The sequence below is a fragment of the Pristiophorus japonicus genome, chromosome 8, assembly GCF_044704955.1.
Source record: "Pristiophorus japonicus isolate sPriJap1 chromosome 8, sPriJap1.hap1, whole genome shotgun sequence".
NCBI lineage: Eukaryota > Metazoa > Chordata > Chondrichthyes > Pristiophoridae > Pristiophorus > Pristiophorus japonicus.
The window spans coordinates 241,568,085-241,586,828 of record NC_091984.1 but is presented as its reverse complement, the minus strand read 5'-3'; the positions used below and the strand labels follow the sequence as shown (position 1 = coordinate 241,586,828).

Sequence of the window (18,744 nt, the reverse complement as noted above, 5' to 3'; positions counted from 1 at the left end):
GCAGCAAAGTTGAAGTCCAGGAATAAAAGGGACAGGGGCAGCATGGATACGGGATTGGCTCAGTGACAGGAAACAGAGAGAGTGGTGAACGGTTGTTTCTGGGACTGGAGGAAGGTATACAGTGGTGTTCCCCAGGGGTCAGTACTGGGACCACTGCTTTTCCTGATATATATTAATCACCTGATGTGGGTGTACGGGGCACACTTTCAACATTTGCAGATGACACAAAACTTGGAAGTATAGTGAACAGTGAGGAGGATAGTGATAGACTACAGGAAGACAAAGACAGGCTTGGTGGGATGGGCGGGCACGGGGTAGATGAAACTTAATGCAGAAAAGTGTGAAGTAATACATTTTGGTAGGAAGAACGAGGAAAGGAAATATAAACTGAAGGGTACAATCCTAAAGGGGGTGCATGAACAGAGAGACCGGGGGGTATATGGGCACAAATCGCTGATGGTGGCAGGGCAGGTTTAGAACGTGATTAAATAAGCTTACGGGATCCTGGGCTTCATAAATAGAGGCACAGAGTACAAAATGGTGGAAATGATGATGAACCTATATAAAACACTGATTCGGCCTCAACTGTGTCCAATTCTGGGCACCGTACTTTAAGAAGGATGTGAAGGCCTGAGGGTGCAGAGGGGATTTCCGAGAATGGTTCCAGGGATGAGGGACTTCAGTGACGTGGATAGACTGGAGAAACTGGGGTTGTTCTCCTTGGAGCAGAGAAGGTTGAGAGGAGATTTGATCGAGGTGTTTAAAATCATGAGGGGTCTGGACAGAGTAGAGAGAGAGAAACTGTTCCCATTGGTGGAAGGGTCGAGAACCAGACCTTTCTGCTTACTGCAGTCACTGTAGGGCAGGGTTTGTGCTGCTCTGTTTCCCACTGACTGGGCCGGAGAGAACTACCCTAATTCTGTGTTACGTGATCTCAATGTCTGCCCGTGGAAGCCTGAAGGGGAAGAGCATGCTCCTTCCCAGCACTGACTTCCCAAATGAGCACAGAGATCCAGAGAAAATCCTACAAGGAGACATTGCCAGAGTGGTACCTCGAACAGCATTGCGCAGTGTGCCTGCAGCCTGATGCGTTCACCATTAGCCAGGGTCAGCAACTTGTTGTCGTCCATCACAGAGTTCATGTTCTCCACCCAGAGTGCATCCACATCGCCATCAAATAAAATATATCTGCAGGACACACACAGACACATTTCAAACAACAACACAACCATTTTAAATTGCTACATTTGCGGATAAATGAAATGGTAAAGATCTACTGGGAGATGCATATTGTAAATAACAACTTGGAACACACTGCCCGAAAGGGAATTGGATAAATATTTGAATTGGGAAAATTTGCAGGTCTGTAAGGAAAGAGCAGAGGAGTGGGAGTAATGGGATCGCTCTTTCAAAGACCAACGCAGGCACAATGGGTTGAACGGCCTTCTGAGCTGTATCATTCTATGACTCTATGAGTGCACTTATATAGCACCTTTAACCTAATAACTGTCCCATAAGAACATAAGAAATAGGAGCAGGAGTAGGCCATTCGGCCCCTCGAGTCTGCTCCACCATTTAATACGATCATGGCTGATCCGATCATGGACTCAGCTCCACTTCCCTGCCCGCTCCCCATAACCCCTTAGTCTCTTATCGGTTAAGAAGCTGTCTATCTCTGTCTTAAATTTATTCAATGTCCCAGCTTCCACAGCTCTCTGAGGCAGCGAATTCCACAGATTCACAACCCTCTGAGAAAATAAATTTCTCCTCATCTCAGTTTTAAATGGGCGGCCCCTTATTCTAAGATTATGCTCCCTAGTTCTAGTCTCCCCCATCAGTGGAAACATCCTCGCTCTGCATCCACCTTGTCAAGCCCCCTCATAATCTTATACGTCTCGATAAGATCACCTCTCATTCTTCTGAATTCCAATGAGTAGAGGCCCAACCTTCTCAACCTTTCCTCATAACCGGAATCAACCTCGTGGACCTTTTCTGAGCTGCCTCCAAAGCAAGTATATCCTTGCATAAATATGGAAACCAAAACTGCACGCAGTATGCCAGGTGTGGCCTCACCAATACCCTGTATAACTGTAGCAAGACTTCTCTGCTTTTATTCTCCATCCCCTTTGCAATAAAGGTCAAGATTCCATTGGCCTTCCTGATCACTTGCTGTACCTGCATACCATCCTTTTGTGTTTCATGCACAAGTACCCCCAGGTCCCGCTGTACTGCGGCACTTTGTAATCTTTCTCCATTTAAATAATAACTTGCTCTTTAATTTTTTTTCTGCTAAAGTGCATGACCTCACACTTTCCAACATTATACTCCATCTGCCAAATTTTTGCCCACTCACTTAGCCTGTCTATGTCCTTTTGCAGATTTTGTGTCCTCCTCACACATTGCTTTTCATCCCATCTTTGTATTGTCAGCAAACTTGGCTACGTTACACTCAGTCCCTTCTTCCAAGTCGTTAATATAGATTGTAAATAGTTGGGGTCCCAGCACTGATCCCTGCAGCACCCCTCTCGTTACTGATTGCCAACCCGAGAATTAACCATTTATCCCGACTCTGTTTTCTGTTAGTTAGCCAATCCTTTATCCATGCTAATATATTACCCCCAATCCTGTGAACTTTTATCTTGTGCAGTAACCTTTAATGTGGCACCTTGTCAAATGCCTTCTGGAAATCCAAATACACCACATCCACTGGTTCCCCTTTATCCACCCTGTTCGTTACATCCTCAAAGAACTCCAGCAAATTTGTCAAACATAAATCCATGCTGACTCTGACCGAATTTTGCTTTTCCAAATGTCCTGCTACTGCTTCTTTAATAATGGACTCCAACATTTTCCCAACCACAGATGTTAGGCTAACTGGTCTATAGTTTCCTGCTTTTTGTCTGCCTCCTTTTTTAAATAGGAGTGTTACATTTGCAGTTTTCCAATCTGATGGGACCTCCCCAGAATCCAGGGAATTTTGGTAAATTACAACCAATGCATCCACTATCCCTGCCGCTACTTCTCTTAAGACCCTAGGATGTAAGCCATCAGGTCCAGGGGATTTATTCGCCTTTAGTCCCATTATCTTACTGAGTACCACCTCCTTGTGATTGTGATTGTGTTAAGTTCCTCCCCCTCTATAGCCCCTTGACTATCCACTGTTGGAATATTGTTTGTGTCCTCTACCGTAAAGACTGATACAAAATATTTGTTCAGAGTTTCTGCCATCTCCATGTTCCCCATTACTAATTCCCTGGTCTCGTCCTCTAAGGGACCAACATTTACTTTAGCCACTCTTTTCCTTTTTATATACCTATAGAATCTCTTGCTATCTGTTTTTATATTTCATGCTAGCTTACTTTCATAGTCTATCTTCCCTTTCTTAATCATTTTTTTTAGTCATTTTTTGCTGGTTTTTAAAAGTTTCCCGATCTTTTGTCTTCCCACTAGTTTTGGCCACTTTGTATGCCCTGGTTTTTAATTGGATATCGTCCTTTATTTCTTTAGTTAGCCACGGATGGCTATCTTTTCTTTTCACCCTTTTCTCCTCACTGGAATATATTTTTCTTGAGAGTTGTGAAATATCTCCTTAAATGTACGCTGCTGTTCATCAACCGTCCCACACTTCAATCTATTTTCCCAGTCCACTTTACCCAACTCTGCCCTCATACCTTCATAATCTCCTTTATTTAAGCTTAGTACGCTGGTTAGAGATCCAACTTTCTCACCCTCCATCCGAATGTGAAATTCAACCATGCTATGATCACTCATTCCAGGGGATCCTTTACTAGGAGATTGTTTATTAATCCTGTCTGATTACACAGGACCAGATCTAAGATTGGTTGGCTCCGGTACATATTACTTAAGGAACCCGTCCCTTACACACTCTATGAACTCCTCCTCAAGGCTACCCTGACCAATTTGATTTGTCCAATCAATATGGAGGTTAAAATCACCCATGATTATTGCTGTTCCCTTTTTACAAGGTCCCACTATTTCAGTGGAGTGGGAGTATAAAAGGTATGGAACAGAGGCCAAGCTGTCACAGGTAGGTTCAGAGAGGGGACTGAAAGCATTGTCAGAAAGCTGCGAAGATCCTTAAAGATGGCGAGAGCAGTAATGGGGTCAGGGGGGGTTAGGGAGGGAATAGCAGCGAGTAGGGCTGAAGCAGTGCCAATGGTGGGGGAAGGAAGAGATAAGGCAGGCTGGCACTTAGGAGGGATTTGAAGACACGGATGATGATTTTAACTTCAATTTATTGGGCGATAAGAATCCAGAGCAGATCATTTCTGGGAGATGGGAGGGTAGGGTGAGCTGTATCCGGTGCTGGGGGGGGGGAGGGGGAAGAGGAGGGCGAGCAGTGACTGGGGGAAGGGGGGGGGCGCGCAGTGACCAGGAGAAAGTGGGCGCGCAGTGACCCAGGGGGGGAGAGAGGTGTGAGCAGTGACCCAGGGGGGGGAGAGAGAGGTGAGCAGTGACCCGGGGGGGAGAGAGAGGTGAGCAGTGACCCAGGGGGGAGAGAGAGGTGAGCAGTGACCCAGGGGGGAGAGAGAGGTCAGCAGTGACCCAGGGGGAAGAGAGAGGTGAGCAGTGACCCGGGGGGGGAGAGAGAGGTGAGCAGTGACCCAGGGGGGAGAGAGAGGTGAGCAGTGACCCAGGGGGGAGAGAGGTGTGAGCAGTGACCCGGGGGGAGAGAGAGGTGAGCAGTGACCCAGGGGGGAGAGAGAGGTGAGCAGTGACCCGGGGGAGAGAGAGAGGTGAGCAGTGACCCGGGGGAGAGAGAGAGGTGAGCAGTGACCCAGGGGAGAGAGAGGTGAGCAGTGACCCAGGGGAGAGAGAGGTGAGCAGTGACCCAGGGGGGGAGAGAGAGGTGAGCAGTGACCCGGGGGAGAGAGAGAGGTGAGCAGTGACCCAGGGGAGAGAGAGGTGAGCAGTGACCCAGGGGGGAGAGAGAGGTGAGCAGTGACCCGGGGGGAGAGAGAGGTGAGCAGTGACCCAGGGGAGAGAGAGGTGAGCAGTGACCCGGGGGGAGAGAGAGGTGAGCAGTGACCCAGGGGGGGAGAGAGGTGAGCAGTGATCCAGGGGGAGAGAGAGGTGAGCAGTGACCCAGGGGGAGAGAGAGGTGAGCAGTGACCCAGGGGGGGAGAGAGGTGAGCAGTGACCCGGGGGGAGAGAGAGGTCAGCAGTGACCCAGGGGGGAGAGAGAGGTGAGCAGTGACCCGGGGGGAGAGAGAGGTGAGCAGTGACCCGGGGGGAGAGAGAGGTGAGCAGTGACCCGGGGGAGAGAGAGAGGTGAGCAGTGATCCAGGGGGAGAGAGAGGTGAGCAGTGATCCAGGGGGAGAGAGAGGTGAGCAGTGACCCAGGGGGAGAGAGAGGTGAGCAGTGACCCGGGGGAGAGAGAGAGAGGTGAGCAGTGATCCAGGGGGAGAGAGAGGTGAGCAGTGACCCAGGGGGGAGAGAGAGGTGAGCAGTGACCCAGGGGGAGAGAGGTGAGCAGTGACCCAGGGAGAGAGAGGCCGGGGGGAAGGGGGAGAGGCCGGGGGGAAGGGGGAGAGGCCGGGGGGAAGGGGGAGAGGCCGGGGGGAAGGGGGAAGAGGCCGGGGGGAAGGGAGAGAGGCCGGGGGGGAAGGGGGAGAGGCCGGGGGGGAAGGGGGAGAGGCCGGGGGGAGGGGGAGAGGCCGGGGGAGGGGGAGAGGCAGAGTCAGGGGGGGTGGGAGAGAGAGAGCCGGGGGGGGGGGGAGAGAGGGAGAGGCCGGGGGGAGGGGGAGGGGGAGAGGCCGGGAGGAGAGGCCGGGGGAGAGGGAGGCGCCGGGGGAGTGGGAGAGGCCGGGGGGAGGGGGCGGGGAGAGGCCGGGGGGGAGGGGGGGGGGGAGAGGCTGGGGGAGGGGGAGAGGCCGGGGAGAGGGGAGGGGGGGGTGAGGCAAGCAGTGGCCGGGGGGAGTGGGAGAGGCCGGGGGGAGGGGAGCAGTGGCCAGGGGGAGGGGGCGGGGAGAGGCCAGGGGGAGGGGGAGAGGCCGGGGGGGAAGGTGAGAGGGGAGCAGTGGCCGGTGAACCTAACATGTAGCGGGAGGATCAGGTGTAAAGAAATGAAATCTTCCCTTTCTGGAGTCAGCCCCTGCCAGTCCCTGGAAGGACCGGTGGTTTGGTTGTCAGGCCTCTGAGGATAGGGACTGCAGGGTGCACACCGCATGCTGTGGTCAATCAAGGAAGGGGGCCTCAATCAGCCATTAGCCACCTATTTGCACGTGCAAAGGGACTAACGCCTGTTTTCAGGCGCAGGCCCATATGGCATTTACCAATACGGCAGGCGGTTCACTCCCATGTGGAATGAGCTCACACACTGCCAGCAATACTGGGCGGTTAGCAGCCCATTTTACGCCTGTGAAACAGACACAGCACCATTTAATTTCTAGGCCATTGGATCGAGAGGTAACAATAGTCTGGATATAGGTTTCAGTGGCAGTAAGGCTGAGTTAGGATATTGACGTGGATGTAAACGTGTCTTGGCCTTTGACAGGACACCAAGGTCTGGCACAGAGGGGTTCAGCAGGACGGGGAGGGGGGTAGAGTCAGGGGTTTGTGTTTTAGTTCTCCGTCCTTTTTGTCCAACACCGACCTGACCGGATCATTGCTGCCTTATCCGTGTGCTGGTGAGTCTAAAAGTGAATGCATTGTTACTCTCGCAACACAATGGCCAGAACACACCCTCCCCATTTATTTCCTGGAACTGTATTCTGCGGGGGTTTGGAACACTTTACTTCCTCTCCTTCTTGTCGGTTGGTTTATTGATTTCTCTAAAGATGTTTGACAAAATTCCATCAGTCCAGTCACGAGTCACAGGATCCAGGATTCCGTACAGCTCAATCACACTGACAGCTTTTGAGTTCAGTGTGTACAGTTTAGTCACCAATGACAGTCTAGAAGGGAAAGGAAAAATTAACAAATAATTTTGTTTTCAAACCACGCAACGGCCTATTTTCAGCGTTAAAAACTGGAAAGCTGCAGTTCTGTAATGTGCGGGGGTGAGTTGAATACCCACGAGGTTGGGATTTCAGATCTCTGGGAGTCACCATTCTGGATGCGGTAGACACTGTAACACGATACTGTATGAAACATGTTGAGTATTGTGTTGGCAAAGCCTCACCTAGTCTGAGCCTGGCACAGTGTGTTGATGACCACTGTCTTTCCACCTCCAGTAGGCCCAACCACCATTGTCGTGTGTCGTGTCATCATCGTCTCGTACATCTGCACCACTTTGTCCACCTGCACAATGGGAGATTTTCACTTTCAGATATTATGAGGTACATTTGAATATTAAGCAATGAATGACTGTATTTAGTCCCGTGGAAGTACAGGGACCAAGGGGCTGAACATTGGTGGTTTTTAAGAACACACACCAGCAGCTCAAGAGCTCTGTCATAATCTAAAATATCCCACTTGGGGCCTGTGATGGGGCCAGTGTTTGGGGTCACAGGCTGCCTGGTGAAGCTGTGAGGTGGCAGTTCAGCTGGTGGATCATCAGTGCAGCCTCACCTCGGCTTAAAAGGAGGAAGAGCGAGCTTGCATTTGTATAGCCCCTTTCATGCTCAGGGACATCTCTCAGTGTTTTACCAATTTTTGAAGTGCAGTCACTGTTGTGCATCTAAACAGGGCAACCAATCTGCAGATAGCATGGTCCCATACATAGCACTGAGATACATCACCAGTTAATCTATTATTGATGGGTAAATGTTGGTCCGGACACTGGGAGAACTCCCCTGCTCTTCCAATAGTGGCAGAGGAGTAGAATTTGCGGGAGGTTCTCCCAATTGCCCACTAAAGATAAGTTGGCTGATCGGGTGATCTCTGGGCCACCCTTTACGACCACCTGAGCGGCTAGACGGGCCACTGGACGTATTTCAGGTATTGCAGGCTTACAATGAATTCAGTTCTGTTTGTTTAGAAATGCTCCAATCCAATCTCTTCTTGTTGCCTCCCCTATGTATGAAACCTTCCAGTGTGCTGTCTGTATGATGCGGAAACAAGCATTGGACTGAAAGCAGACGCCCTGATACACGATCATAGCTTAGAAATGACAATCAATGAGAACAGTGGACAAACTTAACATTTTCATAAGCTGCTACTTTTTCCAATTTTAAAGCAGGTGTATAAATGGGTTAACGTCTCTATTAAACCAAGTCACAGAGGAATAAACACATTCACTCCTTTAAAAGCACCAATTTGTAATAAAATTAAGAGTTTTACAATCAGTTTTTTGCAGCTGTTTCCAGCCTATTCTCCACAATCTAGATTACGGAGCAGTGAGTCCCACACATTAAGGAACATTTTTCTTTCGAATTGCACAAACTATCTTTGTGCGTGAAATCTTTAACAACATTTAATAAAGTAGAAATTAGCATCAGCACCTAGAATCATAGAATAATACAGCACAGGAGGGGCCATTCAGCCCATCATACCTGTTCCAGCTCTGTGACAGAGCCATCCAATTAGTCCCACTCCCCCCTGCTCTTTTCCCATAGCCCTGTAAATATTTCCCTTCAAGTACTTAACCCGTTCCCTTTTGAAGATTGCTATTGAATCCACTTCCACCGCCCTTTCAGGCACAACAATTTGCCACGTAAAATAATGTTGCCTCTGGTTCCTCTGCCAATGACCTGAAATTTGTGTCTCTGCCAATTACCGACCCGTCTGCCACTGGAAACAGTTTCAGCTTCATCAAAACCCCTCATGGTTTTAATAAAATGATTTAACACAATGTACTAAGCTTATTCGACTCAATCTTCATGCAGGTTCGTTAAGTGACTGAGAGAGAGGAGTGCTGATCACAATGTCTAAGGGGTCACAGTCTAAGGATAAGGGGTAAGCCATTTAGGACCGAGATGCGGAGGAACTTCTTCACCCAGAGAGTGGTGAACCTGTGGAATTCTCTACCACAGAAAGTTGTTGAGGCCAATTCACTAAATATATTCAAAAAGGAGTTAGATGAGGTCCTTACTGCTAGGGGGATCAAGGGGTATGGCGAGAAAGCAGGAATGGGGTACTGAAGTTGAATGTTCAGCCATGAACTCATTGAATGGCGGTGCAGGCTAGAAGGGCCGAATGGCCTACTCCTGCACCTATTTTCTATGTTTCTATGTTTCTATGATATATTTAATGAACACGGTTTAATTTTTTAAATTGTTAACACAGTTTAAAAAATATAAAGCTCTAAAGAGAACGTACACCAGAAAAAGCCATTACCTGCTCTGGCAATACAATATAATGGTTATCTGCAAGCGTCTGTTCTACTGCATCATTGAAGTCTGGGTAACGGACACGAGGACAGTCTAAGCCAGGAAACAAGTCAGAGATGAGGCCCAGGAAAAGGGGAACATCCTCGTAGACGAACTTTGGAAGATTCATGTCTCTCAATGCCCTCATCAATACCACATCCTAGCAAACCAAATCAGGTGAAATATTTAGATTTCTGTGATATAATTTCAAGCATGCTTGACACAAATTGTGCGACTATATATGCTGTGTCAGCCAAGAAATATAGCCACATCATTTGATGTATATACCTGGTCTAAGAATAATAAAAGACTTGCATTTCTATAGCGCCTTTCATGACCTCAGGATGTCCCAAAACACTTTACAGCCAATGAAGTACTTTTGAAGTATAGTTACTGGTGTAATGTAGGAAATGCAGCAGCCAACTTGCACACAGCAAGCTTTCACAAACAGCAATGTGATAATGACCAGATAATTTGTTTTTAGTGATGTTGGTTGAGGGATAAATATTGGTCCCAGGATAATGGGGATAACTCCCCTGCTCTTCTTCGAAATAGCGTCATGGGATCTTTACGTCCACCTGAGAGAGCAGACGGGGCCTCAGTTTAATGTCTCATACCAAAGACGGGACCTCAGGCAGTGTGGCACTCCTTCAGCACTGTACTGGGAGTGTCAGCATGGAGTTATGTGCTCAAGTCCCCCACAACCTTCTAACTCAGAGGTGAGAGTGCTGCCCACTTATAGTGCTAACAGTCAGATCCTTTTCCTTCTCCACCACTGTGATCAGACAATAAAAGCCATTTGCCACCTCTTAGTCCAACTAGTTAACTAGTTCACTTCGATCTGTTTAAATTCCATTTCTCTGCCATACATTTGTCATCAACGAAGGTGATATATTACAAGAAGTAATCTCCTTGAAGCTGTTTATTGAGACCCAGGCATACCCTGATGGAACTGCGCTCGTCACTTTCCCCAGATGGAGCTATTTCCATTGATCACCACACGCTTCCTGTTCCAATCCAATTGACCAACGTGCCATTAATGCCACAAGCCTTAACCTGCTTTACCTCACTGATATTAGAGGAGGTTCTCTTCAATTCACCAGCCATGACGAGTACAGACTTGAGAGCTCGAAGCCCAAAGTCGTAGTGATGTTGTTTCGAAAGTTGCTCCCTTCCCAGTTTGTAAAGCACAGTCATCTTCTTTGCCAGGATCTATATTTCAGGTGAAACAACATGAAATATTTACAATAATAGGAGAGTGGATTATCCCCAGTTAAAATGAATAATGTATGAAGTTAAAGGCTTTCTTTTCAGGATGTTTTTAATAGCAGTGCCCCATATATATCAAAATGTAGTCAAGCATTCTATTTATACAGCCAAACTTCTGATGAACAACTATTAAAATGAAGTCAACCAATAAATAAAGTTGTTTTTAATTAACGAGTAGACTGTCCGTAACCTTGCTTGTGGTGAGTCAGAGAGTGCACTGATCTAAAACAAGTGTTGGACCATGCAATGCATGCTGCATTGTGTAATACTAATGGTGAGCAACTACAGGCCAGTCAGCCGAATGCCCGTGGTGGGGACAATAATCCGGGACTAAATTAATTGGCACTTCGAAAATATGGGTTAATAAATTAAAGCCAGCACGGATTTGTAAAAGGCAAATTGTGTTTGACTAACTTGACTGAGATCTTTGATGAAGTAACCGGAGAGGTTTGATGAGGGCAATGCAGTTGATGTTGTAGATATGGACTTTCAGAAGGCATTTGATAAAGTAGCACATAATAGACTTGTTAGCAAAATTGAAACCCCTGGGATTAAAGGGACAGTGCAGTGTGGGCACAAAATTGGCCAAGGGACAGAAAACAGAGAGCAGTGTGAACGTTGTTTTCCAGACTGGAAGGCTCTATACAATGGTGTTCCCCAAGGGTTGGTGTTGGGACCATTGCTCTTTGTGGTATTAATGATCTGGACTTGGGTATACAGAGCACCTCGAATCTCATCGCCGAGAGCGTGCAGAAACCAAGCGCAGGCAGTGGAAAGAGTGTGCGGCAAACCTGTGCCACCCTCCCTTACCCTCAACGACTATCTGTCCCACCTGTGACAGGGACTGTGGTTCTTGTATAGGACTGTTCAGCCACCTAAGAACTCATTTTAAGAGTGGAAGCAAGTCTTCCTCGATTCCGAGGGACTGCCTATGATGATGAAAGTTTGCAGATGACACTCAGAAATGTAGTAAACAATGAGGAGGATAGTAACAGATTCCAGGAGGACACAGACAGACTGGTGAAATGGTCAAGCAGATGGAATTTAATGCCGAGAAGTGTGAAGTGATGCATTTTGGTAGGAAACATGAGGAGAGGCAATATAAACTAAAGGGTACAATTTTAAGTGTGTTCAGGAACAGAGAGGCCTGGGGGTGTATGTACACAAATCTTTGAAGATGGCAGGGCAAGGTGAAAAGGCTGTAAAAAGGCATGCAGGATGCTTGGCTTTATAAACAGAGGCAGAGATTACAAAAGCAAGGAGGTTATACCTAACCTTTATAAAACACAGCTGTAATGGATTTGCTTCATGGGTTCTTTGCTTAAAAATTCATAGCAACACATTGTCATTAAGAACTAGTTGGTATATTAGCAAAGGTTTAACGATCACACCACACATTACCGGTTCATCCACCAAGCTCACAGCCACCTGTCCCATCGTGGACACCCTGAACCCAACTGGCTGGGGTTTTATTTAGAGCAGAGAAGGTTAAGCAGAGATTTGATAAAAGTGTTCAAAATCATGAACGACGTTGATAGAGTAATCATATCATCGTCATAGGCAGTCCCTCGGAATCGAGGAAGACTCGCTTTCACTCCTGAAGCGAGTTCTTTGGTGGCTGAACAGTCCAATACGAGGGCCACAGACCCTGTCACAGAGTAATCTGTGATAAGAGTAATCGAGGGCAGAGGGTCAGTAACCAGAGGACACAGATTTAAGGCAATTGGCAAAATACCAGAGGCAACATGAGGAAAATATGTTTACACAGCAAATGATGATGATCTGGGTGGTGGAGGCAGATTCAATATTAACATCTTCCCTCTCTTGTTACCTCATCAAAAAACTCAATCAAGTTCGTCAATCATGATTTGCCCTCCTTTATTAGTCCACACCAATCCAAGTGGCTGTTAACTTTCTCCCAGATTATTGTTTCTAAAAGCTTCCCGACCACCGATGTCAAACTGACTGGATGACAAGGGTGTAACATTTGCAATTCTCTCGTCCTCTGGCACCACAATCTCGGGAGGATTGGCAGAGTGTGGTGAGCACCGCAATTTCTACCCTTACTTCCCTCAGCAGTCGAGGATGCATCCCACCCAGTCTGGATGACTTATCGATTTTAAATACTGCCAGCCTTTCTAGTACCTCCACTTTATTATTAACTCATCCACAATCTCAACCACCTCCTTGTTTACTGTAGATTTGGCAAAGTCCTCTTGCTTCGTAAACACTGATGCAAAGTACTCATTTAGTGAGAAAGAAAGACAGACTTGGATTTATATAGCGCCTTTCACGACCACCGGACATCTCAAAGCCGTTTACAGCCAATGAAGTACTTTTGGAGTGTAGTCACTGTTGCAATGTGGGAAGCACGGCAGGCAATTTGCGCACAGCAAGCTCCCACACACAGCAATGTGATAATGACCAGATAATCTGTTTTTTTCTGCTTCCTCCTACTCACTAACTCCTCCGTCATCCAGGGAGCTGTGGCTTTGGTTGCCCTCCCTTTCCGCCTCGTGGGAATGTACCCCGACTGTACCCCTACCATCGCCTCCATCCCGACCATCGCCTCCATCCCGACCATCGCCTCCATCCCGACCATCGCCTCCATCCCCTCCATTCCGACCATCGCCTCCATCCCGACCATCGCCTCCATCCCGTACCATCGCCTCCTCCCCTACCATCGCCTCCATCCCGACCATCGCCTCCATCCCGACCATCGCCTCCATCCCGACCATCGCCTCCATCCTGACCATCGCCTCCACCCCGACCATCGCCTCCATCCCGACCATCGCCTCCATCCCGACCATCGCTTCCATCCCTACCATCTCCTCCATCCCGACCATCGCCTCCAGCATCGAGGAGGAGGCCACAGTCCGGGATTGGAGGCCTATATAAAGGCCGCGAGTGTAGGAGTTCGGGCAGCGTTGAGGAAGAGGCCACAGTCTGGGGTCGGAGGCCTATATAAAGGCCGCGAGTGCAGGAGTTCGGGCAGCGTTGAGGAGGCCCAGCCGGAGCAGCTACAGGGAGAAGGCAAAAAAGTAGAAAGAAAGCAAAAAGTGACATCATAGCCAAGGGGGTATGCTGGTGATTGGTTAATAGCTTTTCTTTTTCTTTCTTTATCAGTAAGTAACCTTTAGCATTGTTGATGCCAAATTAAGTTGATCTAGGGGTTTAGTCATGGCAGGAGAGCTCGGACACGTGATATGCTCCTCCTGTACCATGTGGGAACTCAGGGACGCTTTCGGTGTCCCTGACGACTACGTGTGCGGGAAGTGCATCCGTCTGCAGCTCCTGACGGACCGCATTGTGGCACTGGAGCTGCGGGTGGATTCACTCTGGAGCATCCACGATGCTGAGAATGATGTGAATAGCACGTGTAGTGAGTTGGTCTCACCGCAGGTAAAGGGTACATAGCCAGATAGTAAACGGGTGACCAACAGGAAGAGCAGTGCAAGGAAGGTAGTGCAGGGGTCCCCTGCGGTTATCCCCCTGCAAAACAGATACATCGTTTTGGGTACTGTTGAGGGGGATGACTCATCAGGGGAGGGCAGCAGCAGCCAAGTTCATGGCACCGTGGCTGGCTCTGCTGCACAGGAGGGCAGGAAAAAGAGTTGGAGAGCAATAGTGATAGGGGATTCGATTGTAAGGGGAATAGATAGGCGTTTCTGCGGCCGCAATCAAGACTCCAGGATGGTATGTTGCCTCCCTGGTGCAAGGGTCAAGGATGTCTCGGAGCGGGTGCAGGACATTCTGAAAAGGGAGGGAGATCAGCCAGTTGTCGTGGTGCACAAAAGTACCAACGATATAGGTAAAAAAACAGGATGAGGTCCTACGAGACGAATTTAGGGAGCTAGGAGCTAAATTATAAAGTAGGACCTCAAAAATAGTAATCTCAGGATTGCTACCAGTGCCACGTGCTAGTCAGAGTAGGAATCGCAGGATAGCTCAGATGAATACGTGGCTTGAGGAGTGGTGCAGCAGGGAGGGATTCAAATTCCTGGGGCATTGGAACTGGTTCTGGGGGAGGTGGGACCAGTACAAACTGGACGGTCTGCACCTGGGCAGGACCGGAACCAATGTCCTAGGGGGAGTGTTTGCTAGTGCTGTTGGGGAGGAGTTAAACTAATATGGCAGGGGGACGGAAACCTATGCAGAGAGGCAGAGGGAAATAAAAGGGAGACAGAGGCAAAAGATAGAAAGGAGAATAGTAAAAGTGGAGGGCAGAGAATCCCTAGACAAAAAACAAAAAGGGCCACATTGCAGCAAAATTTTAAAGGGGCAAGGTGTATTAAAAAGACAAGCCTGAAGGCTCTGTGCCTCAATGCGAGGAATATTCGGAATAAGGTGGATGAATTAACTGCGCAGATAGCAGTTAATGGATATGATGTAATTGGCATCACGGAGACATGGCTCCAGGGTGACCAAGGCTGGGAACTCAACATTCAGTGGTATTCAACATTCAGGAAGGATAGACAGAAAGGAAAAGGAGGTGGGGTGGCATTGCTGGTTAAAGAGGAAATTAATGCAATAGTAAGGAAGGACATTAGCCGGGATGATGTGGAATCGGTATGGGTGGAGCTACGGAATACCAAAGGGCAGAAAATGCTGGTGGGAGTTGTGTACAGACCACCAAACAGTAGTAGTGAGGTTGGGGACAGCATCAAACAAGAAATAAGAGATGTGTGCAATAAAGGTACAGCAGTTATCATGGGCGACTTTAATTTACATATTGATTGGGCTAACCAAACTGGTAGCAATGCGGTGGAGGAGGATTTCTTGGAGTGTATTAGCGATGGTTTTCTTGACCAATATGTCGAGGAACCAACTAGAATGCTGGCCATCTGGATGGGTGATGTGTAATGAGAAGGGATTAATTAGCAATCTTGTTGTGCGAGGCCACTTGGGGAAGAGTGACCATAATATGGTAGAATTCTTTATTAGGATGGAGAGTGACACAGTTAATTCAGAGACTAGGGCCCTGAACTTAAGGAAAAGTAACTTCGATGGTATGAGACGTGAATTGGCTAGAATAGACTGGTGAATGATACTTAAAGAGTTGATGGTGGATAGGCAATGGCAAACATTTATAGATCACATGGATGAACTTCAACAGTTGTACATCACTGTCTGGAGTAAAAATAAAACAGGGAAGGTGGCTCAACTATGGTTAACAAGGGAAATTAAGGATAGTGTTAGATCCAAGGAAGAGGCATATAAATTGGCCAAAAAAAGCAGCAAACCTGAGGACTGGGAGAAATTTAGAATTCAGCAGAGGAGGACAAAGGGTTTAATTAGGAGGGGGGAAATAGAGTACGAGAGGAAGCTTGCCGGGAACATAAAAACTGACTGCAAAAGCTTCTATAGATATGTGAAGAGAAAAAGATTAGTGAAGACAAACGTAGGTCCCTTGCAGTTGGACTCAGGTGAATTTATAATGGGGAACAAAGAAATGGCAAACCAATTGAACAAATACTTTGGTTCTGTCTTCACGAAGGAAGGCACAAATGACCTTCCGGATGTACTAGGGGACCAAGGGTCCAGTGAGAAGGAGGAACTAAAGGATATCCTTATTAGGCGGGAAATTGATGGGATTGAAGGCCGATAAATCCCCGGGTCTGATTGTCTGCATCCCAGAGTACTTAAGGAGGTGGCCCTAGAAATAGGGGACGCATTGGTGATCATTTTCCAACAGTCTATCGACTCTGGTTCAGTTCCTATGGACTGGAGGGTAGATAATGTAACACCGCTTTTTAAAAAAGGAGGGAGAGAGAAAACGGGTAATTATAGACCGGTTAGCCTGACATCAATAGTGGGGAAAATGTTGGAATCAATTATTAAGGATGAAATAGCAGCGCATTTGGAAAGCAGTGACAAGATCGGTCCAAATCAGCATGGATTTGTGAAAGGGAAATCATGCTTGACAAATCTTCTGGAATTTTTTGAGGATGCAACTAGTAGAGTGGACAAGGGAGAACCAGTGGATGTGGTGTATTTGGACTTTCAAAAGGCCTTTAACACATAAGATCCCACATAAGAGATTGGTGTGCAAAATCAAAGCACATGGTGGGTAATGTACTGGCGTGGATAGAGAATTGGTTGGCAGGCAGGAAGCAGGGAGTCGAGATAAAAAAAGGGTCCTTTTCGGAATGGGAGGCAGTGACTAGTGGAGTGCCGCAGGGCTCAGTGCTGGGAACCCCAGCTCTTTACAATATACATCAATGATTTAGATGAAGGAATTGAGTGTAATATCTCCAAGTTTGTAGATGACACTAAGTTGGATGGCGGTGTGAGCTGTGAGGGGGACGCTAAGAGGCTGCAGGGTGACTTGGACAGGTTAGGTGAGTGGGCAAATGCATGGCCAATGCAGTATAATGTGGATAAATGTGAGGTTATCCACTTTGGTGGCAAAAACACGAAGGCAAAATATTATCTGAATGGTGGCAGATTAGGAAAAGGGAAGGTGCAACGAGACCTGGGTGTCATGGTTCATCAGTCATTGAAAGTTGGCATGCAGGTACAGCAGGCGGTGAAGAAGGCAAATGGCATGTTGGCCTTCATAGCTAGAGGATTTGCGTATAGGAGCAGTGAGGTCTTACTGCAATTGTACAGGGCCTTGGTAAGGCCTCACCTGGAATATTGTGTTCAGTTTTGGTCGCCTAATCTGAGGAAGGACGTTCTTACTATTGAGCGAATGCAGTGAAGGTTCACCAGACTGATTCCAGGGATGGCTGGACTGACATATGAGGAGAGACTGGATCAACTGGGCCTTTATACACTAGAGTTTAGAAGGGTGAGAGGGGATCTCATCGAAACGTATAAGATTCTGATGAGACTGGACAGGTTAGATGCGGGTAGATTGTTCCCGATGTTGGGGAAGTCCAGAACCAGGGGACACAGTCTAAGGATAAGGGACAAGCCATTTAGGACTGAGATGAGGAGAAACTTCTTCACTCAGAGAGTTGTTAACCTGTGGAATTCCCTGCCGCAGAGAGTCGTTGATGCCAGTTCATTGGATATATTCAAGAGGGAGTTAGATATGGCCCTTACGGCTAAAGAGATCAAGGGATATGGAGAGAAAGCGGGAAAGGGGTACTGAGGTGAATGATCAGCCATGATCTTATTGAATGGCAGTGCAGGCTCGAAGGGCCGAATGGCCTACTCCTGCACCTATTTTCTATGTTTTCTATGTTTCCACCCCAACCATCGCCTCTATCCTGACCATCGCCTCCTTAAAGGCTGCCCATTGCTACATTCCATTTCTGCCTTCCAGTCTTTCACTCCAGTTTTCCCGGGCCAGATCCCTCCACAAATCACTGAAAGTAGCCTTCCTTCAGTTAGGTATTTTTATTCCAGATTGCTCCTTTGCATTCTCCATAACCAATCTAAACCTTAATACTATGATCACTATTCCTGAGATGTTCCCCACTGTGACATTCTCCACTTGACCCACTTCAGTCCCCAGGACTAGCTCCAGCAATGGTAGTAAATGCCTTGGTAGTAGCCACCAAATAATACACGGTATGTTACACAGTGCAATGTCCCTGAAAACAACAGCTTTAAGAACATAAGAAATAGGAGCAGGAGTCGGCTATTTTGCCCCTCGAGCCTGCTCCGTCATTTAATAAAATCATGGCTGATCTGATCATGGACTTGGATCCACTTCCCTGCCCGCTCCACTTAACCCTTCACTCCCTTATCGCTCAAAAATTTGTCTAAATATATTCAATGACCCAGCCTCCACAGCTCTCTGGGGCAGCGAATTCAACAGATTTACAACCCTGAGAGAAGAAATTCCTCCTCATCTCAGTTTTAAATGGGTGGCCCCTTATTCTGAGACTATGTCCCCTAGTTTTAGTTTCGCCTATGAGTGGAAATATCCTCTGCATCCACCTTGTCGAGCCCCCTCATTATCTTACATGTTTCGATATGATCTCCTCTCATTCTTCTGAACTCCAATGAGTATAGGCTCAACCTATCTTCATAAGTCAACCCCCTCATCTCCAGAATCAACCTAGTGAACCTTCTTCTGAACAGCCTCCAATGCAAGTATATCCTTCCTTAAATACGGAGACCAAAACTGTACGCAGTACTCCAGGTGTGGCCTCACCAATACCCTGTACAGTTGTAGCAGGACTTCTCTGCTTTTATACTCTATCCCCCTTGCAATAAAGGCCAACATTCCATTTGCCTTCCTGATCA

The 18,744-nt window shown here is 47.6% G+C and overlaps 1 protein-coding gene across 2 annotated transcripts in view; it reads right to left on the bottom strand.

The window, feature by feature from the left end:
* Positions 1–18,744, bottom strand: part of dnah10 (dynein axonemal heavy chain 10) — a 397,024-nt gene that overhangs the window by 126,019 nt on the left and 252,261 nt on the right. For both annotated transcript variants that reach the window (XM_070888200.1, XM_070888202.1), the window contains exons 35-39: positions 10,339–10,485; positions 9,242–9,433; positions 7,146–7,264; positions 6,760–6,918; positions 1,053–1,188 (exon numbers count right to left, since the gene is read on the bottom strand). In XM_070888200.1, coding sequence (XP_070744301.1) covers positions 1,053–1,188; positions 6,760–6,918; positions 7,146–7,264; positions 9,242–9,433; positions 10,339–10,485 — 753 coding nt within the window. The remainder of the gene's footprint in view (positions 1–1,052; positions 1,189–6,759; positions 6,919–7,145; positions 7,265–9,241; positions 9,434–10,338; positions 10,486–18,744) is intronic.